This window comes from Channa argus, chromosome 3 (genome assembly GCF_033026475.1).
Source record: "Channa argus isolate prfri chromosome 3, Channa argus male v1.0, whole genome shotgun sequence".
NCBI lineage: Eukaryota > Metazoa > Chordata > Actinopteri > Anabantiformes > Channidae > Channa > Channa argus.
This window is the reverse complement of record NC_090199.1, coordinates 7,767,523-7,783,382: the sequence shown is the minus strand read 5'-3', so window position 1 is coordinate 7,783,382 and position 15,860 is coordinate 7,767,523. Positions and strand designations below refer to the sequence as shown.

The 15,860-nt window shown below is 39.9% G+C and overlaps 1 protein-coding gene across 7 annotated transcripts; it reads left to right on the top strand.

The window, feature by feature from the left end:
* sh2d3a (SH2 domain containing 3A) lies at positions 1–15,241 on the top strand. 7 transcript variants are annotated; one of them, XM_067499338.1, is made up of 19 exons: positions 5–223; positions 448–539; positions 639–756; positions 2,105–2,166; positions 2,313–2,467; positions 6,634–6,667; positions 6,759–6,875; positions 7,242–7,385; positions 7,798–8,084; positions 8,181–8,266; positions 9,172–9,291; positions 9,376–9,533; positions 9,662–9,862; positions 10,753–10,914; positions 11,150–11,265; positions 11,567–11,738; positions 11,830–11,941; positions 13,137–13,322; positions 14,408–15,241. In XM_067499338.1, the coding sequence occupies exons 2-19, from the start codon at positions 450–452 to the stop codon at positions 14,599–14,601; spliced, it is 2,514 nt and encodes an 837-aa protein (XP_067355439.1). In that variant the 5' UTR covers positions 5–223; positions 448–449; the 3' UTR covers positions 14,602–15,241. The 7 variants fall into 7 exon arrangements, with proteins under 7 accessions (XP_067355442.1, XP_067355439.1, XP_067355440.1 ...); XM_067499339.1 differs by having other exon boundaries at positions 6–223; positions 2,343–2,467; positions 13,134–13,322; XM_067499337.1 differs by having other exon boundaries at positions 6–223; positions 13,134–13,322.
* The last annotated feature ends 619 nt before the right edge of the window (positions 15,242–15,860 follow it).

Here is a 15,860-nt window from a genome sequence, read left to right as displayed (position 1 = left end):
GTGACCCTCCAGGTTTGATGGGGAGCGGGCTTCCACTGATAACACACAGAGAAAGTGAGATACAGACCTATGGACGCAGGGTACGACTTAAATGACAGCAGCTAAAAAGAAGTGAGGAGATCCAAAGGAAAGTCAGAAAATACGGAGACATTATGCAATAGAAACATTACAAGGAGAAAGGCAAAAGTGAAATACCAGAGTGTTTGTTGGAGCCTGTAATCAGGTAGGTGTCTACAGTCTCTGCTTGCGTGTCAGGTTGCCTGTTTTCTCAAAGTAAGCTCATGTCAGACTACCCTTTCATTTAGACTCATCTCAGAAACTTGTACAAAAAAGAAAAAAACTCAAAATGAAAACAAAACAAAAAAAAAAAAAACGTGTACAAGTATGTATGCGACTGTGTATAGGTACTGGTATGTTATCCGTAGCTACTCTGCTTTCATTGTTCAGACATGAATAATCGCTCCATCGCCTGGTGGTTGAGGCAGATCGGCCTACCTGAGTACACCAAGATGTTAGAAAATGAATATTATGGTCTGGAGGTATGTGAATCAGCTGCATCAATATGATTTTTTTTTATCTGTCTTCTTCCCTTAGTCTTTTAATTTCATTTAATTCTTCCTGTTTTTGTGTTCCTGCAGGGTTTGCTGAATGTCACTAATGGACAGCTGAAGGAGGCAGGCATAGAGGATGCAACACACAGAGAGACCATCCTCAATCAGCTTTCAAGACACCGACAGAGACTGGACCCATACTCTGGTGACACTAAACACGTGCAAGCACATATACACACACTAGAGCAGGACTCAACTTTCTAAATTTCTGTGTTAGAAAACAAGCTGAGACTCTTATCTTATGATCGTTCTTTTCAATTTGCAGAGAGAGCAGTATCTGTTGAAATAATTTCTGCTTAGCACGATAAGCCAGTTTATCAAGTCAAACCGTTATATATTGGGAGGTCTATGCTGGCTTGTTATTGCTTTATATAATTTTAAAAGACAATGAATATGAAAATCTAGAGGCAGAAGGATGATGTCAGAAGTTGAAATCTATTTTGCACTTTCAGTGGCACTACAAAGATTGTGGGCCCTTTTGAATTTTCTTCTGCATAAATTTGACTTAAATATTAATGGGTTTTTATGAAAGTCTTAAAACTATATATATAGGGAACCCAATTAAACACGCGACACACAATGACACAGAGTTATATTTATTCCTGTATTTACTAAAGTAAATGATGCAAGATAATATGTAATATTATATATAATAATACTCCAACTTGTGTTGGAAAACATATCTAAACCTCTAGGATTATCAGGTGTCAGGCATTTCAAACTGTGGGGTGCTAATCATATGTGACCCTGGGTAATATTTAATACATTTTTTGCATTGGCAAATGTCAGTGTTGACCTTTGGACACTGAACAACAGTGTGCATGGAAAAATTGCAAAAAGGAAACCACTACTTTAGGAAAAGAACATTGCTGCTTGTCTACAGGTTGCTCAAGGCCAGTGGATAAGCCACATGCCTGTTGGAATAATGTGAATGACAGATGAGACAAGAACCAGAACTTGTGCCTTCAATGAGAAATTAAGTTCAGTGTTGACCAAACTCTGCATCGCAGCATTAGAACATTATCCCCTCTATGAAAGATGGTGGTGCAAATCTCGTACTTTGGGCCTTTTGTGCTGCCTGTGGACCTGGATCTCTGATGGAGCTATGAATTTGGAGTTGCTTAAGCCAATCCTACTATCCATTAGTGAAGTAAAATGAACAGAAAGCGGATAATGGACCAAGACATCTATCCTGAACACAAGTCATTCTAACAAAGAATGGTTAGAGAAGGAATTTAATGTTTTCAAAAAGCAGTATCAAAGTACTGACCTTAATCCTACAGAAACAATGTGGAAGGACATGAAGCAGCCTGTCAGAGGAACACAAAATTTAATCTGTTCTGTAAAAAAAGGTTTGGCTAGAATTCCTCTAATCTGACGGAGGAAGACTTACCAGATATAGATTCTCTTTTACTGGCCTCAAAAAGAGTAAATATGTAAAATGTTTAATGTAAAAATGTAACTAGCATCAAAATGTGCTTTTGTTTTCTAAGGTGTGCAGGTTACAGGGCGTAGGGTGAGCCGAAAGTGCTCCTTGGGGTCAGCTATGGATCTGGTGAGACTGCAAAGTTGGCACCACACATCACAAATTTGTAGAAGCCTCTATAAGCCTAAAATGACACCAACACATTGTATAGTTTGCATGAACTAAAGCAAACAGTAACCCCACAAGCCGCAATATTTGGGTTTCATGTCATGCAGGCAAAACCTGAAAAAGATCTCTTTCGTCAGAGTGTCCTGCCTCGCCTGCAGCACAATGAATTAAAGCACCAACTCTCTGCCTCCTGCTTGCAGCTCCCCCTCCCGGATAAATACAACACTATTAGTGGACACCACTGTCAGGACAACAAGCGCAGGTAAGCCCCTCCTCCCAAACATGGCTGGTGTGTTTGGGAGGAGGTGTCTGGAGTGTGATAGTGCTTGTGTGGCTGTGTGGGAGAGATCCACCTTCTCCTGGGTGTCTACGCATGTTTGGCTAATAATTAGCCAAACACTGTTCTTGATTTTAATTCGCATTTTCATCTACGAGGAAAACCTCAGCTTTTTGATGACTAATATGATAAACAGCACACTTTGGGACTTTGATATTTTGGTCACACCTTTCCACCAGTGAGAGGTCAAGGACTGAGGGAGAAAGGCTGGTGCACGAGTTTCTCAATCAATAATAATCTTGAAGTTGAGGGCTCTACTGAAATTATAATGTAGGGTAATTTTTAAAATTAAAAGTAAAGTTCATAACAGTACATTACAAAAACATGTTTCTTTTCACTCTAGTATTTCTGAACCATGCAAATGGGTTTGGTTTTATGTTGTAGTCCAGTTGTAAAACATCCAGCTCTGACTCTTTCTGCTGCCACCTCAGTACAGTAGAAGCCAATGGGATTCAGTTTGTGGTGCTGAATGCACTGAAGGTTTCTATTTGAAAAGCTTAACATTTACAGACTTTGTGGTTGCTGCAGATGTTTCAGTGTTGGAAATACAGATTCTGAAAATAGAAACCAGATCAAACTGGACTTAGAGGTAAGGAAATTTGTAATGCGGCTGAAGATAGCATAGCCTTTTCCAAATGCTACTTGCTTGTTAGCACAATAATTATTAACATTTAAAAGTTATAAATGAAATCTAAAATCTTACAAGGTATGGTTCATGTACATTAGAAGGCAACAAATGCATTTAAAATTAAGACCTTTGATTTTTCAATAAGAAAAGTTGTCACTTTCTGAGTCTGAAACTGTTGCCAGATGTTACTGTTGAATTGTTATATTTCTCTGTTATCTTTAAAAAAAGACAAGAGATTACTAAGACAATGTTGTATTTATGTAATTTGGGTGAGATGACCCTTTAACATAGTCACAAAGTTTCTTTCCTTCATTAATCTTTGAGTTCAAGTAAAGAAGCACATGCACGCTTATCAAGTTCGGGCACATCTCTGCTCACCATTTGTAAAGTGATGACTTCTAAAAGCCCCAGAGGTCAGAAACCAAACGTGTGTCACAGTAAAGTAGTGAGCACCACCCCTCTACTCTGAGTGGCTATGAGAAGTTTCAACTCAGGAATATAGTAATTGATTAACCAATGCAAATGGGAGAAAAACATGTACAGTACACTTTGTATTATTTAAACAATAATGACTGTGAACTTGTATGGCTGTTGTGGATTTGATTGTTCTTGTTTTCATCTAAAGCAATGTTGGATTTACCTTCTACGAGGCTCCAGGGCAAACATTTCTCATTTGGCTGCTGTTGATTCCTAAGGTATGGTTTCCAATAGTCCTGTTATTTCCCGAGGCAACCAGAAACCAACTCCAGAGGCAAAATGATAAGTTATTCCCCAATAGCTCACATGACAGAAAGGTTTGATCAACTTGTGATTTAAAATACAAAACCTTCTCTGGTTCCAGTCCAGCTTCAAGTATGTGATTGTATGTGGATTTTTGCTATTTTTGGGCTTTTGACTGCTGCCCAACTCAATCGGTTTTGAGTTTTTTTCTTCAATAGTGTGTGTGTGTGTGTGTGTGTGTGTGGGGGGGGGGGGGGGTTAGTTGCTTATGACACATTTTAAATATGGAAATATAAATAGGTAGATCCATTTTCATAAGCATGATACATTTACAGTGGACTAACAAGCTTCAAAATGATAAAACCTGGTGGTTGTAAAAACAATAATCCGTTTTTTTCAGTTTCTAAAATGTTTCTTTATCTCAGACTCTTTTCAGTGGAATTTGATGAGTACGTAAGAGTGTTTTTCCCAAAAGTAGAGGGTCTAACTGAGAATGTGCAGAATATAATCTCGCATAAACTTATATAAACTTATTCCTGCTTAAAATGTAGCTCAAGTGTTATTGAGGCCAGTGTCCAGTCTGTCACATAACATCGCCTGCTGTGACCCACCTGCTAATCCTGACTGAAGCCAGGTGATATGTCAGCTTAGCTTGTGTCGGTATCCGAGGAATGTCAGGCAGACGGCGGTGTTCCAACACCAGGGCCTGGGGCGGGGGGGAGGAGAAGGAGGAGGAGGAGGTGGAGAGCTCGGGAGAAACGTGTGGTAACTCGTCCGAAACTGCCTGTTGTAAGGAAGAGGTCGAGGGCAGAGGGAGGAGAGGGGTGCTGGGAGGATTTGGAGAGTCCCCTCTGCTGGGCTGCCACTGGTGTTGTACTTTTGACCACAAACCGTGAGACATGTCCCGGAGCAGTGAGTTTTGAAGCGGGCCGACAGGTAGGTCCGTTACCGTTGGCAGTTTTTTAAACGACCGTCATAAATTCACGCGAGATGTTCGGAGTTAACGTAGTAATCGTTCGTTAAGGTACGATAAAGCTAACGCTAACTACACGACCGTGTACCGAAAATCTCACTTCATAGTTTTTTTTGTTTGTTTGGTTGGTTTTGTTTTTTTAACGAAAGAAAGTCACCACTGTTGCTGTTATCTGTAGCCTTGTCAGCTTATCTACCTGTTGCACAATTTGGAGTTTTGTCTGTGGAGACTTGATGTTTAGTGCCAGAACAACAAATCAAAGTACTTAAAATACTTTCCTTGACATTAGCTAGCTATTAGCTCCTTAGTCAGATCACCCAGGGGAACAGCAATCGGCTGTTAAAGCTAAAAAACAAAACAAAAAAAGTCTTATATCACTGTTTCTGATTTGAGGTGGTATTTCACAACAGTGGCTCTTCAGCACATTGCACAGGTGTTTCTGGTGTGTTACCTGGGCCAACGCCCCTCCAACAGGATGTTGCACCCTCTCACCTCAAAACAAACGTCATAACTGTTATTTACCTGGTATGTGTGTGTCTGTCAGGGTCTTGACTAACTTTTACATTCAACCTGGACTTTTGCATTATTGCCCTGATGTTATATAGAGACAATTATCTCTATATAGAGAGACAGTAAAATATCTCCATAGAGACTCAGTTGTCAGGTAGTAGAGTACTGTGGGTGATACACCTGTACAATTGCAGGTTGTTTTGGTGGATTTGTGATTTTTTTTTAATAATAAATAGTAAAACCCTGTACTGTACTAATTATGGGGAAATGGAGACCACTATTCTGAGACACAGTTTTTTGTTCAAACTTTAGCACAGTGGTTATGACCTTAAAGACTCAAGAGCCCCTGTCCTTCTTGTTTCCCAACTATCTCTGCTGATTACCTGGATCAGGTGTGTTCAATCACTGAGAAGCTGGAAGCAGTTTCTTAAGCAGGGTTGCCTGGAAAACTCTCGAGACCTGGAGTTCACCAGAAGATTTAACTAGTTGAAAAAACTACTGACTCAATAAATTCAATATAACAAATGAGCTTAATATTTTCCAATAAGTCTCGGATTGGGCGAATCTGACTCATTACCTCAGAGTTTCTAAAATCTTGGTAAAACCCTATTGGTGTATTAACAAGGCCTGGTTTAAATGGATTTGTAAGTGAAACTGCAAACTTCATCGCTTTTGTCAAAAGGTTGCTTGTAGGATTTGTTACAAAGCTACTGAATTAGACTGAATCACTTTTAAGCTACATGCACCTAATGAAATGGCAACTTATTAGTGTACTATTTTTTTTATTTTTTTTGGTGTTAATAGTTACATTCCATGTCAACCCAGGCCAAAAAAGCAACCCTCACAGTGCTGTTGGAGCACATCCTTCCATCAGTCTCTGAACACACGATTTGTTCCACATTGTTTGAGTTTACACACTAGGCACAGATGTAGACCTGTTACAATGAGTAGTAGTTCACGTGATCCTGGGGGGTTATCTAGTACAGCCCCTGTTGGAAGCCCTCTAAATTGTTCATCTGTGAGCCTTGTGTATACAGAGGCAGGAAGGTGGAAGCTTAGGGAGGAAGGAAAGAGGGGAAACTAAAGGGACTATTAAAAGTCCCTTTAGTTTGTCTGACATTAATGAGAAGCCCAGACCTTGGCAAAGCCCTTGCATCCTTGTATTTTTCATGTTAAGTGGAAAAACATTGCAACATCATCTAAGGCTCCCTGGAGTTTAGTATAGTTGCCCCAAATCAACTCTTCTCTGTTGTTTTTCAGTAAGAGAAGGAGTGTCAGCTCATACCTCAGCCAGGTAAGCAAAACAGCTGCTTTCTCTCTCACTTGCTCTTTATAGCCTTAACCATGCAGAGTGACTCTCCTGGGGACTGTTGTCTGTGTTGTAGGTGTTTCGTGGTCGGAGAGATATGGACTCACTGAAGAAGGAGCTGGAGGTAGAGTTGAAGCTCAGCAATGAGGAACTGAGGAGCCATCCTTGGTACCATGGACCGACAAGCCGAGAGGTGCTCAATGGTCCTTCTGTTCGCGCTGTATTTACACTTTACTTTAGACACCAAAACATTGTATGCATGAAAATTAAATGAATGCATTGACCCTGTCCAAGGGTGACAAAATCCACCTGTAAAATCCAAAGGAGACTTGTTGTCACCCTGGGACTGTCAGGCAGCTAGTGAAGATTTAAGAAAGTTAATGCTCACAGCCAAGAAAAAATCCATCTCACATCTCATGTTATGTCATTTTTGCAATGGTGCTGTACCTAATAAACTGGCAAACAAGTGTGTATGCCCAGTATCTATGTTAAAAGAATGTTTTAAACACACGTGAGTCTCCATTCCCACCTGACTATGTTAACTATGATATGTCTCCAGGCTGCAGAGTCTTTGTTTGAGAAGGATGGAGACTTCCTGGTTCGAGACTCAAGTTCTGCCCCCGGGGACTATGTTTTGAGCTGCTGGTGGAAAAATGGACCTATGCACTTTAAGATTATACGAGTGGTTCTTCGTCCCAAAAAGGTGTGTCAATGTGTCTGCAAGCACCATGTTGTCAAAGTAAATTGATAACCAACTAAACCACACATTCACTTCCTTGCTTTTTTATGGGGCTAAATCAAAACAAGCCATTTCCAGAATGTCACCTTGGGCCCAAGGAACTACTTTTCCTATTTTTCTAGATTTTATAGAATATATGAATTGTCATTCTGACATATTTTTAGGGGAAAATATTGGGAATTGTAAATTTGAAAAGCAATACATGTATCACAATGTCAATTCAGACTCCTCAAAGTGTGTATGTTGTTCCCAGTCACCTACACAAACTCCAGCAGAAATATTTACTGAGCATGCAGGTTATTAGCAGAGAAGTTTGCTGTGACAACAGTTTGAGGACCCTTTTTGGTGGTTTTCATAAAATGTTCTTGTGTGACAGGGCTACTCTCGGGAGCTCTTCCAGTTTGAGGAGGATCGGTTTGACAATGTCCCCGCTTTAATTCGATACTATGTGGGCGGACGTCATCCCATTTCCAAGGCCTCAGGTGCTGTGATCTGCCGCCCAATCGCACGGACCCTACCTCTGCGTGTCATCATCGAGAGACAGGCAGAATCCAAAAGCAGCAGCATAGGTGTAGGGGGAGAAAAGCCAAAAGACGCCAACAAAAGGCGAAGCTTAAGCACGACACAATCGGACACATTGCAAGTCAACAATCCATTGCTAAGGTGGGCGGAAAAGCCTGTTGAATCGAATCGTGCTGGAACACACTGTATGCTGTGAAATACATACATGTTTATACAACTTTATTTCATGTGTGGCAGGAGTGGAAGTCAGCCTGCTAACTTGGAAAATGTAGGTCGAAGGCCGTCTCTTCAGTCTGCGCAGTCTGACAGCAACCTGCGACCTGGTATTTCAACATAAACATACAGTAACACTTACATACAGTATACACATCTGTCATGTGTTGGATTCAGGCTGTGTGAAAGCAGCTGCACATAATGTCACGTGTGAGAATAATAGAAATGTCAGTGTTTACTGACATAATAGACCTCTTTACATTTTTTTAGATTACATATTTTTGTTGCATTTCCTTGGTAATTTGACTTTTTGTAAATACAATAGACACAAACCAGCCTGCAATGCAATTGGAGAAATGCTCAAGTTTCTTCTGTTGGTATACAATAATCAGGAAATACTGATACAAAAGATACTCATTTCTAATATAAGATAATGGGAAACATAAATACAGCCACAGTGAATTTGTAGCCATATTAAGCATGAACAAGCTGATCTGATAAAGTGTGGGTTTTGATTGAAGATTAGTAATGTAAAAAAAAAAAAATGATGGTGCAAAGTTCAAAAGAAATGAGGTTACCAGACCTCTGTAGCCTGCTTCTCATCTTTGCTTGAGGCAAGTAGCTCACAGCTTTTTTTAGATGCTGCTTTGTGATGAGTGCCTTGCTACTTGGTTGCAAGTCTATAGACAGTAGAGCTAGATTGTTGCACCTTCAGTATGTTGCATCTGTGTGCACGTTGGCTGATGAGAAACAAGAAATGAAAATGTAGGGATGCCAAATTATATATAAGATATGTATCTTAGTTACAATACAACAGATCCATAAGAATATTGTTTATGTTGGTAAATGTTGGCCAATAGATCATTATCTCATCTGTTAATCCCCAAGTATTGGCTTCAAAAGTCCAGTATCATTCAGACTATAACAGGCTGAGGCTCATTACTGAGCAGTGACTGGGAGACTTGCAACACAGCCTTTATTTATTTTTTATATGGATGCCATTACTCTCATCCAGGTATTTCTCAGAACCCTCCATCAGAGGAAACAAGCCCTGCCCCCATCTCCCCAGTGTTTCGCACAGGCAGTGAGCCCCTGCTAAGCCCACAACCACGACATGCATATCCTTCTCATCCAGGTAAAACATACACTGTACAATCAGTAAGCACACATGCAGCTTCTTTCTAAAGACAACTCATAACTCTGTTCCTTGTCCCTGCAGGTGGGGGAGTGACTTTGCGAGGTTCAGATGGACAGCTGCATCCCAGAGCTCCTCCTAAACCTCTCAGGGTCTCTACTGTTTTCCCCAACGCCATTCCCCCTCCACCCAGTGACTTGGACGAGGACCCCTCATCTCTCTACACTGAGCTTGTTATTAAGGTGAAAATTTCAGTTTACTCACAGCTCAGTTGATGGTGTTTATCTTGTCATCTCTCTATTTGGGAAAATGGTGAAGCCCTATGTAAATTGTCTATGGAGAGTTTACATCCACTTGCTGTGGCATCCAGGTGCCACAGTCCCAACGAAAAGGTCACGTGGACCGATTGCGTGCAGAGGAGAAATGGCAGAGTCGCGCCCGCATCACAGAGACTTCCTTTGGCTTCCTAGAGGCCCAGAAGAACGAGGCATCATCACAGCTGCTGTTTTACAAAGAGGCGCAGAGGAAGTCAGCACAGGAAGTGGAAGACTGGCATTTCGAACGACCACAAGTTTGTATACATGAGATTTCACTTACAGTTTGTAGTCTTCAAATTTGCCTCTGTTCTAAGTAGATATGGAGTGTTTTATTATAATACCATGCCAAAATTCAAAACACGTGATCTTTACATTTTTGATGTTCAGGTCCTTTTTTAAAATGCATTCTGTACATTTGTAATTTTAACTTTCTTGACAGCTGTTGGGTTTTATGCATGTTCTTTTGAGATCTAAAAAACCCCACTCTTATATAGTTAGAGTATAATCCATCACACTGCTGTCAAGTCTACATTAAAGTTGCATATTATTGCAGGGCAAAGCAGTTCATCTTTTCTAAGTCATGGTTCAGTCAACCACAATTTGTCAGAAAACATAATGTTACCCACTGTTAAAAAAAAATCAGTGGCTCCAACTTCTCAAATGTGACCATTTGCTGCTTTTTGTGGTTATTTGATAATAAATTTGATTAACTTAGATTTGATGGTAAATGGTCAAATAAAGCAAGCACCCTCCACTATTATCTCAGCTTAACAACCATTACAGATTTTATTAAAAAAGTTTAAAGAGTCTGCTAACCCATTTTCATCAGGAGACCCCTTCTCTATAAACATCAGCCAACAGACGCAGATTTAGATTGCAACTTTGGAAGTGTTGTAGTGGGAATGTCGTCTTTGCATTGTGCTGATTCGCTTTTCAGAGAATATATGCTTCTACCCTTTCTCTACTATGACAGTTTTGCCACCAGGTGTCAGAGTGATACTGTAGGTGTAACAGCTGCTTGTTGTTCAGATATAAAATTGCCCCGTAATACCCTCTGTGGCCAAAACATTTACCAGTGGTATGAAACACCTTTAGCACCACACTCACCTGCTGATATTGTAATGTCTTTCTTACACCGTCACAGATTGAGTCAGTGTCGTCTTTCCAGTTGGATCAGTTTGAGTCACTCCTCTTACCGGCAAACAACCGACCCCTGGAGCCCAGCGTCCTGCTGGCACTCAAAGAGATCTTCAATCGCTGTGATTCCAAAACCACAGCTCTGCACATGCTCAGTGTGGACTGCCAGGTACTCACAGCAGTCTAATCTTCTTTAATGTTGTTTGCTCACCCGGTAAATGTAGGAGTAACAAAAAAAAATCAAATCAAATGCAAATAATAAGATGAAACTACCCTAGTCTGAACGATTGATGTTGCTTCAGCTAACATTAATCATCACAAACTTTTTTTACAGTTTTTACAGTCTCTCCAAAATATCTCACAATTTGTTTGAAAAACCTGATTGTCATTTCTTTGTGCTGCAGGTAGCACGCATCGTTGGTGTAACAGATGAGCAGAAGAGGATTATGGGAGTTGGCTCAGGGCTGGAGCTTGTCACATTGCCACATGGACACCAGTTGAGACAGGATTTGTTAGAAAGGTACATACTACTCACACACTTAATACAGTTACAATGGATAAATAGAGAAGTTACGAAAAACACAATCACTTAGAGCTGGCATATCAAGCACTGTTTTTAAGTATCAACTCTTATTGCACCAAAACAATCAGTCTAGGTGAATACATTTAGCTTGAATTTTGCAGTGACCTATTTTTCTACAGTGTCCTGCTCAATGTAGAATACACAGTTTTTTTTAAGGGCTTTTATTACAATTCTCTTTGCACCACCACTCTACTGGGCTCTACATGTGTGCTACTGACTTGTTTTTTTTTTTTTTTAGGCATCATCTAATGTCACTGGGAGTTGCTGTGGACATCCTGGGCTGCACAGGCTCTGTGAGCCAGAGGGCATCCACCCTACATAAATTAATTCTGTTGGCTCAGGCTCTAAAAGAACATGCCCACAATCTTTACTCCTTCTCTGCCGTAATGAAGGCACTGGAGATGCCTCAGGTAGTTATGGCAAGATCTGCTCGCTCTCCAAAATTGTTATGCAAATGTGACAATGTGGTTGAGGTTCCCTCTAACAGATATTTGTGTGCAGATCACACGGCTGGAGATGATGTGGCGAGCACTGAGGAGGAGCCACACGGAGAGCGCTGTGTTATACGAGAAGACACTCAAACCCTTCATGAAGTCACTGAATGAGGGAGATGGTGAGTGGTGTTTAATTTTTTAAGAATTCCTTTTAGTACCCTTATAATAAAATTTGACTGTCTACCCAATTTATTATTCTCTCAGCCCCCATTATTTCACATAAAAAGTAAATGAATAAACCCGGCACCCTGTAATCTCTTAGTTTCCCCCGTCACCACTTTCACCCCAGCAGCCAATGAAGTAAACAAACGTGCATTTGCTTTATTAAAGGTCAGCTTAAATCTTTCACCTTTCTAAGAAAATAGAATCTCTCATATTCTGTTAGATGCACACAGCTAAACTCTACAAAGTGCAACCCTGCCCAAAAAATTCACCACAGTGCAAGTGATTGATGATTTTTTTTTTAAAGAAATTAAATAAAAAATCTAACTGAGCTAAAAGCAGTTTATCTATATGAAATCAATCTCTCAATATTTTTTACTGAATATAAAATATTCATGATGTTAAAACTGTGTAACTAAATAAACATTTCCTAGTTTCTTCCTATTATTTGGGCAACACAGACCTACAGACAGATTTTCATAAGAATTGTTTGACTTATTTTGCTGTGTATTTCATTTACAAACAGTTTATTACATTTATATTTATAATGTATTTAAAGTCAGATTTGTATTTATTTTTTTTTTGTCCTTTCGGCTCCTGTGAGTTCAGAGTTGCCACAGCGGATCTTTTGCCGTCGTGTTGATTTTGCACCGTTTTTACACTGGATGCCCTTCCTGGCGCAACCCTCCCCAATTTCTAACAGGCTTTGGACCGGCACTGTGCAGCTGGGGATTTAAGCTCAGACTAACACTATTAAATATGTGAAAGGACATTTTGCCATTTTTGCTTCAAACATGACTTGTAATTGAGTGTTTAATTAATAATCAGAATATGCCTTTAGCCTCTAGCCTCAAGCAGAAAGGATGTAAGGTCTACAGAGGCCTGATGATAACTCCACAGCACCATTTTCAAATGTCACATTTATGTCTTCAGCCATTATATTTTCATCAGGTTATCAGATGCAGCCCCCTCTGCTGCCACAAAAAGCTCTATATAAATATTTTTACATACTATGCAGCAGTACTCTAAGACCTGGAAATACATGATGTAAAAAATGCTGCACTTCATGTTTATTTAAATAAAGTGGGAAACTAAATGTATTGAAATAAGTCTTATAAACACAGAGTTGTTTTATTTTTTTGTTTTCAGTAGATTCTGTAGTCCAGGGTCCTGTAGCTGTGCCACACCTGGTTCCTCTGCTGATGTTAATGGAGGGTGAGGATCCAGTGGAGAACAGTGAGCGAGGCTGTCAGCTTCTCTATGACGTCCTTCAATCGGCTCGCAGTGCTGCATTGCATGCTCAAGAATATCAGAATCACGCACACGCTTTGCTCTCAGGTACACACAGTGATGTCCACTTCTCATCTACACAGTTACAGACAATGGGCTTCATGGAAGAATATCCCTGTATTCTAATCCTAAATCACTTGTTTTGATTCAGTTCAACTTTATTTATATAGTATTTATACTAATTAGTTAAAAGTCCAGACTAAACAACTATGTAGAGGCAACCCAACAAATCCCCCATGAGCAAGCCCTAGGCAACAGTAGAGAGGGAAAAACTCTCTTAACAGAAGAAACCTCCAGCAGAACCAGGCTCGGGGCAGCCATCTGCCTTGACCGGTTGGGGTGAGTGGAAAGTGGAGAGAGAAAAGCAAAAAAGCAAAAAAAGGCAACAAAACATCGGACAGGTTGGTAAGACCAGTAGCTGTGCACTGGAAAAAGGAGAGCTTGATAGCTAAAGGCTCTGCTTCCCATTCTACCTTTGTAAACTGGGAACCGCAATTAGGCCTGCATTCTGAAATTGAAATCTAATCGGACGATATGGTACTATGAGGTCTTAAGTATGAGCTTGACCATTTAGAGCTTTGTATGTAAGGAGGAGGGGTTTGAATTCTATTTTAGATCTTATGGGAAGCTAAGGAAGGAGATCTTGCCAAACTCTGTTAATCTCAACTGTGCAAACTAATAATCTCACCTGTTAAAAAGAGGTCCACACTTCATCATTAGCATCACCAGCTGGCATTAAATTGCTTTTTAAGGCTAAAGTTTGTGTTCTGCTTTTTTTGTTTGGGACAGGGAAAAACATGATTAGAACTTATGTAGTCACTTTTAAAGACGTAAAACAATTGGAGAATATCAATACAGCTGCCAGTGGCATTATCAGAACAGCGGTGTACTATGACAGAACTAGTCAGGGATAACATTTATGTAAAAATTCTGTAAAATTCGATAGGTCATTTAAGAAGAAATGTCTGTTTGCTTGGTTTGTTGAATAAGGCCCATAAAAAGTCAAGACATGCTTTGACAGGAAGGAGAAAAGTATTTGACTCAAAAAACAGTGTTCATTGTGACTTTGACTTTATATTACATCATGTGTGGTGTCTTATCTGAACAAATGTTTGCTATGCCGCTCCCACTAGGAGGCTGGGATCCAGTCCCTGAGCTGCTGGAGGCCTTTAGGACAGAGTTCGCCCTGCGGCTGTTCTGGGGTCAGTTGGGGGCATCGGCCAACAGAAAGGAACGTTATGAGAAGTTCGACAAGATTCTTTGTGTCCTCTCCAATAAACTGGAACCTGCGGAGTTAACCCCACAACATCCTGGGCATTTAAGCTAAGCCTCAGGGCCTGCGTCACAAAGGGAAATTAGGAAGACAGGACGAAGAGATGCTTTTAGTCGGTGAGTCGAGGTAACCAAGGCAGATACGTCAGCCCTGACATTGAGGGAGAATTGCATTTTTCCCCCTTAACTTGCTGCGATGTGACTGTTGAACTTAGTAAGCAAACTTAACATATTTAAAAACTAAATACTTGTACAATACGTGGACAGACCTTTGCTGTGATGACTGCAGCATTTTATTGATTTCTCTCTTTTGAGGAAATCTGTAATCCCAAAACTTTACATCCGTTTACATTTCTGATATCCAGACACTGTTTTATTAAGCCACAATGATACTTGACACTACCAAAGACCAGCGTGAACATTATAAAACAAAGTTTCATCCCTTTGTACATAACCTGCTGCTTTAAGTGACCACACTGGAAATGTTTGTTTGTAATTTTAGTGTTTCCTTTTGTAATAAATACATGTAATGTTTGTCATAAATAACACTGTCAAGAAACACAAAGACAAGAAATTGTGCTTTTTTTTTTAAATTTATGACTCAAATGATACAAGTAAATACATTTTAAAAACGGATCATACAATAAAACCCCTAAATGTTAAGAAAAATGGTGAAGCGCAGTGGTACAGAAAGCTGAGTAAACCTTTTGGCTCATTGAGGGTGAGAATATTAATGCCCCTCCTCCTCCAGTAAATAAAAATGATGCACGTTCAGAGATTGTGACACTGGAAGACCGTTTTAAACTATCTGCTGAAGGTGCAGAGTTTCTCTGGGAACGTAGGACATGTACAAACAAGCAGGGTTTTGTTGCATCACAACTAGTTTGGAAGTCATGTTTTCTCACATGACATTCATACAGTATAAAATTTTCAGTGATGATAATAAATAAAATAATATTGATTGTGAAATCAGTGTCACAATCAACAAAATGAAGTCATCACCATGTCCATAGACTCATCTCCTACCAAACAGTTTAAATGCGGCTTCCAGTGTCTCTCCCAGGAAACAAGAACAACGCTTCTCTGCCATTAGGTCTTTTCTGTGCTGAAGTAAATATCTATGGGAAAAACACTTTAAAAAAACCTGATCTTTACAATAGTGTCTCAGCTAATTACAGATAAACTACAAGCATCTTTTTCTCTCCTGGATATGACTGTATTTGTGCTACATGATCATCTCATGTTAGAAAAATCACAGAAACAGCCTCAGTAATTGGTAGGAAATGACCTGAGAATTTCAACTGACTGAAAACA

Bases quoted from the DNA above. Each gene is read 5' to 3' on its own strand.
- sh2d3a (XM_067499337.1), top strand. From the start codon at position 450: ATGAATAATCGCTCCATCGCCTGGTGGTTGAGGCAGATCGGCCTACCT. The intron at 9,292-9,375 runs GTAAAACATACA...TTGTCCCTGCAG, and splicing joins TGCATATCCTTCTCATCCAG to GTGGGGGAGTGACTTTGCGA. The intron at 13,323-14,407 runs GTACACACAGTG...CGCTCCCACTAG, and splicing joins CGCACACGCTTTGCTCTCAG to GAGGCTGGGATCCAGTCCCT.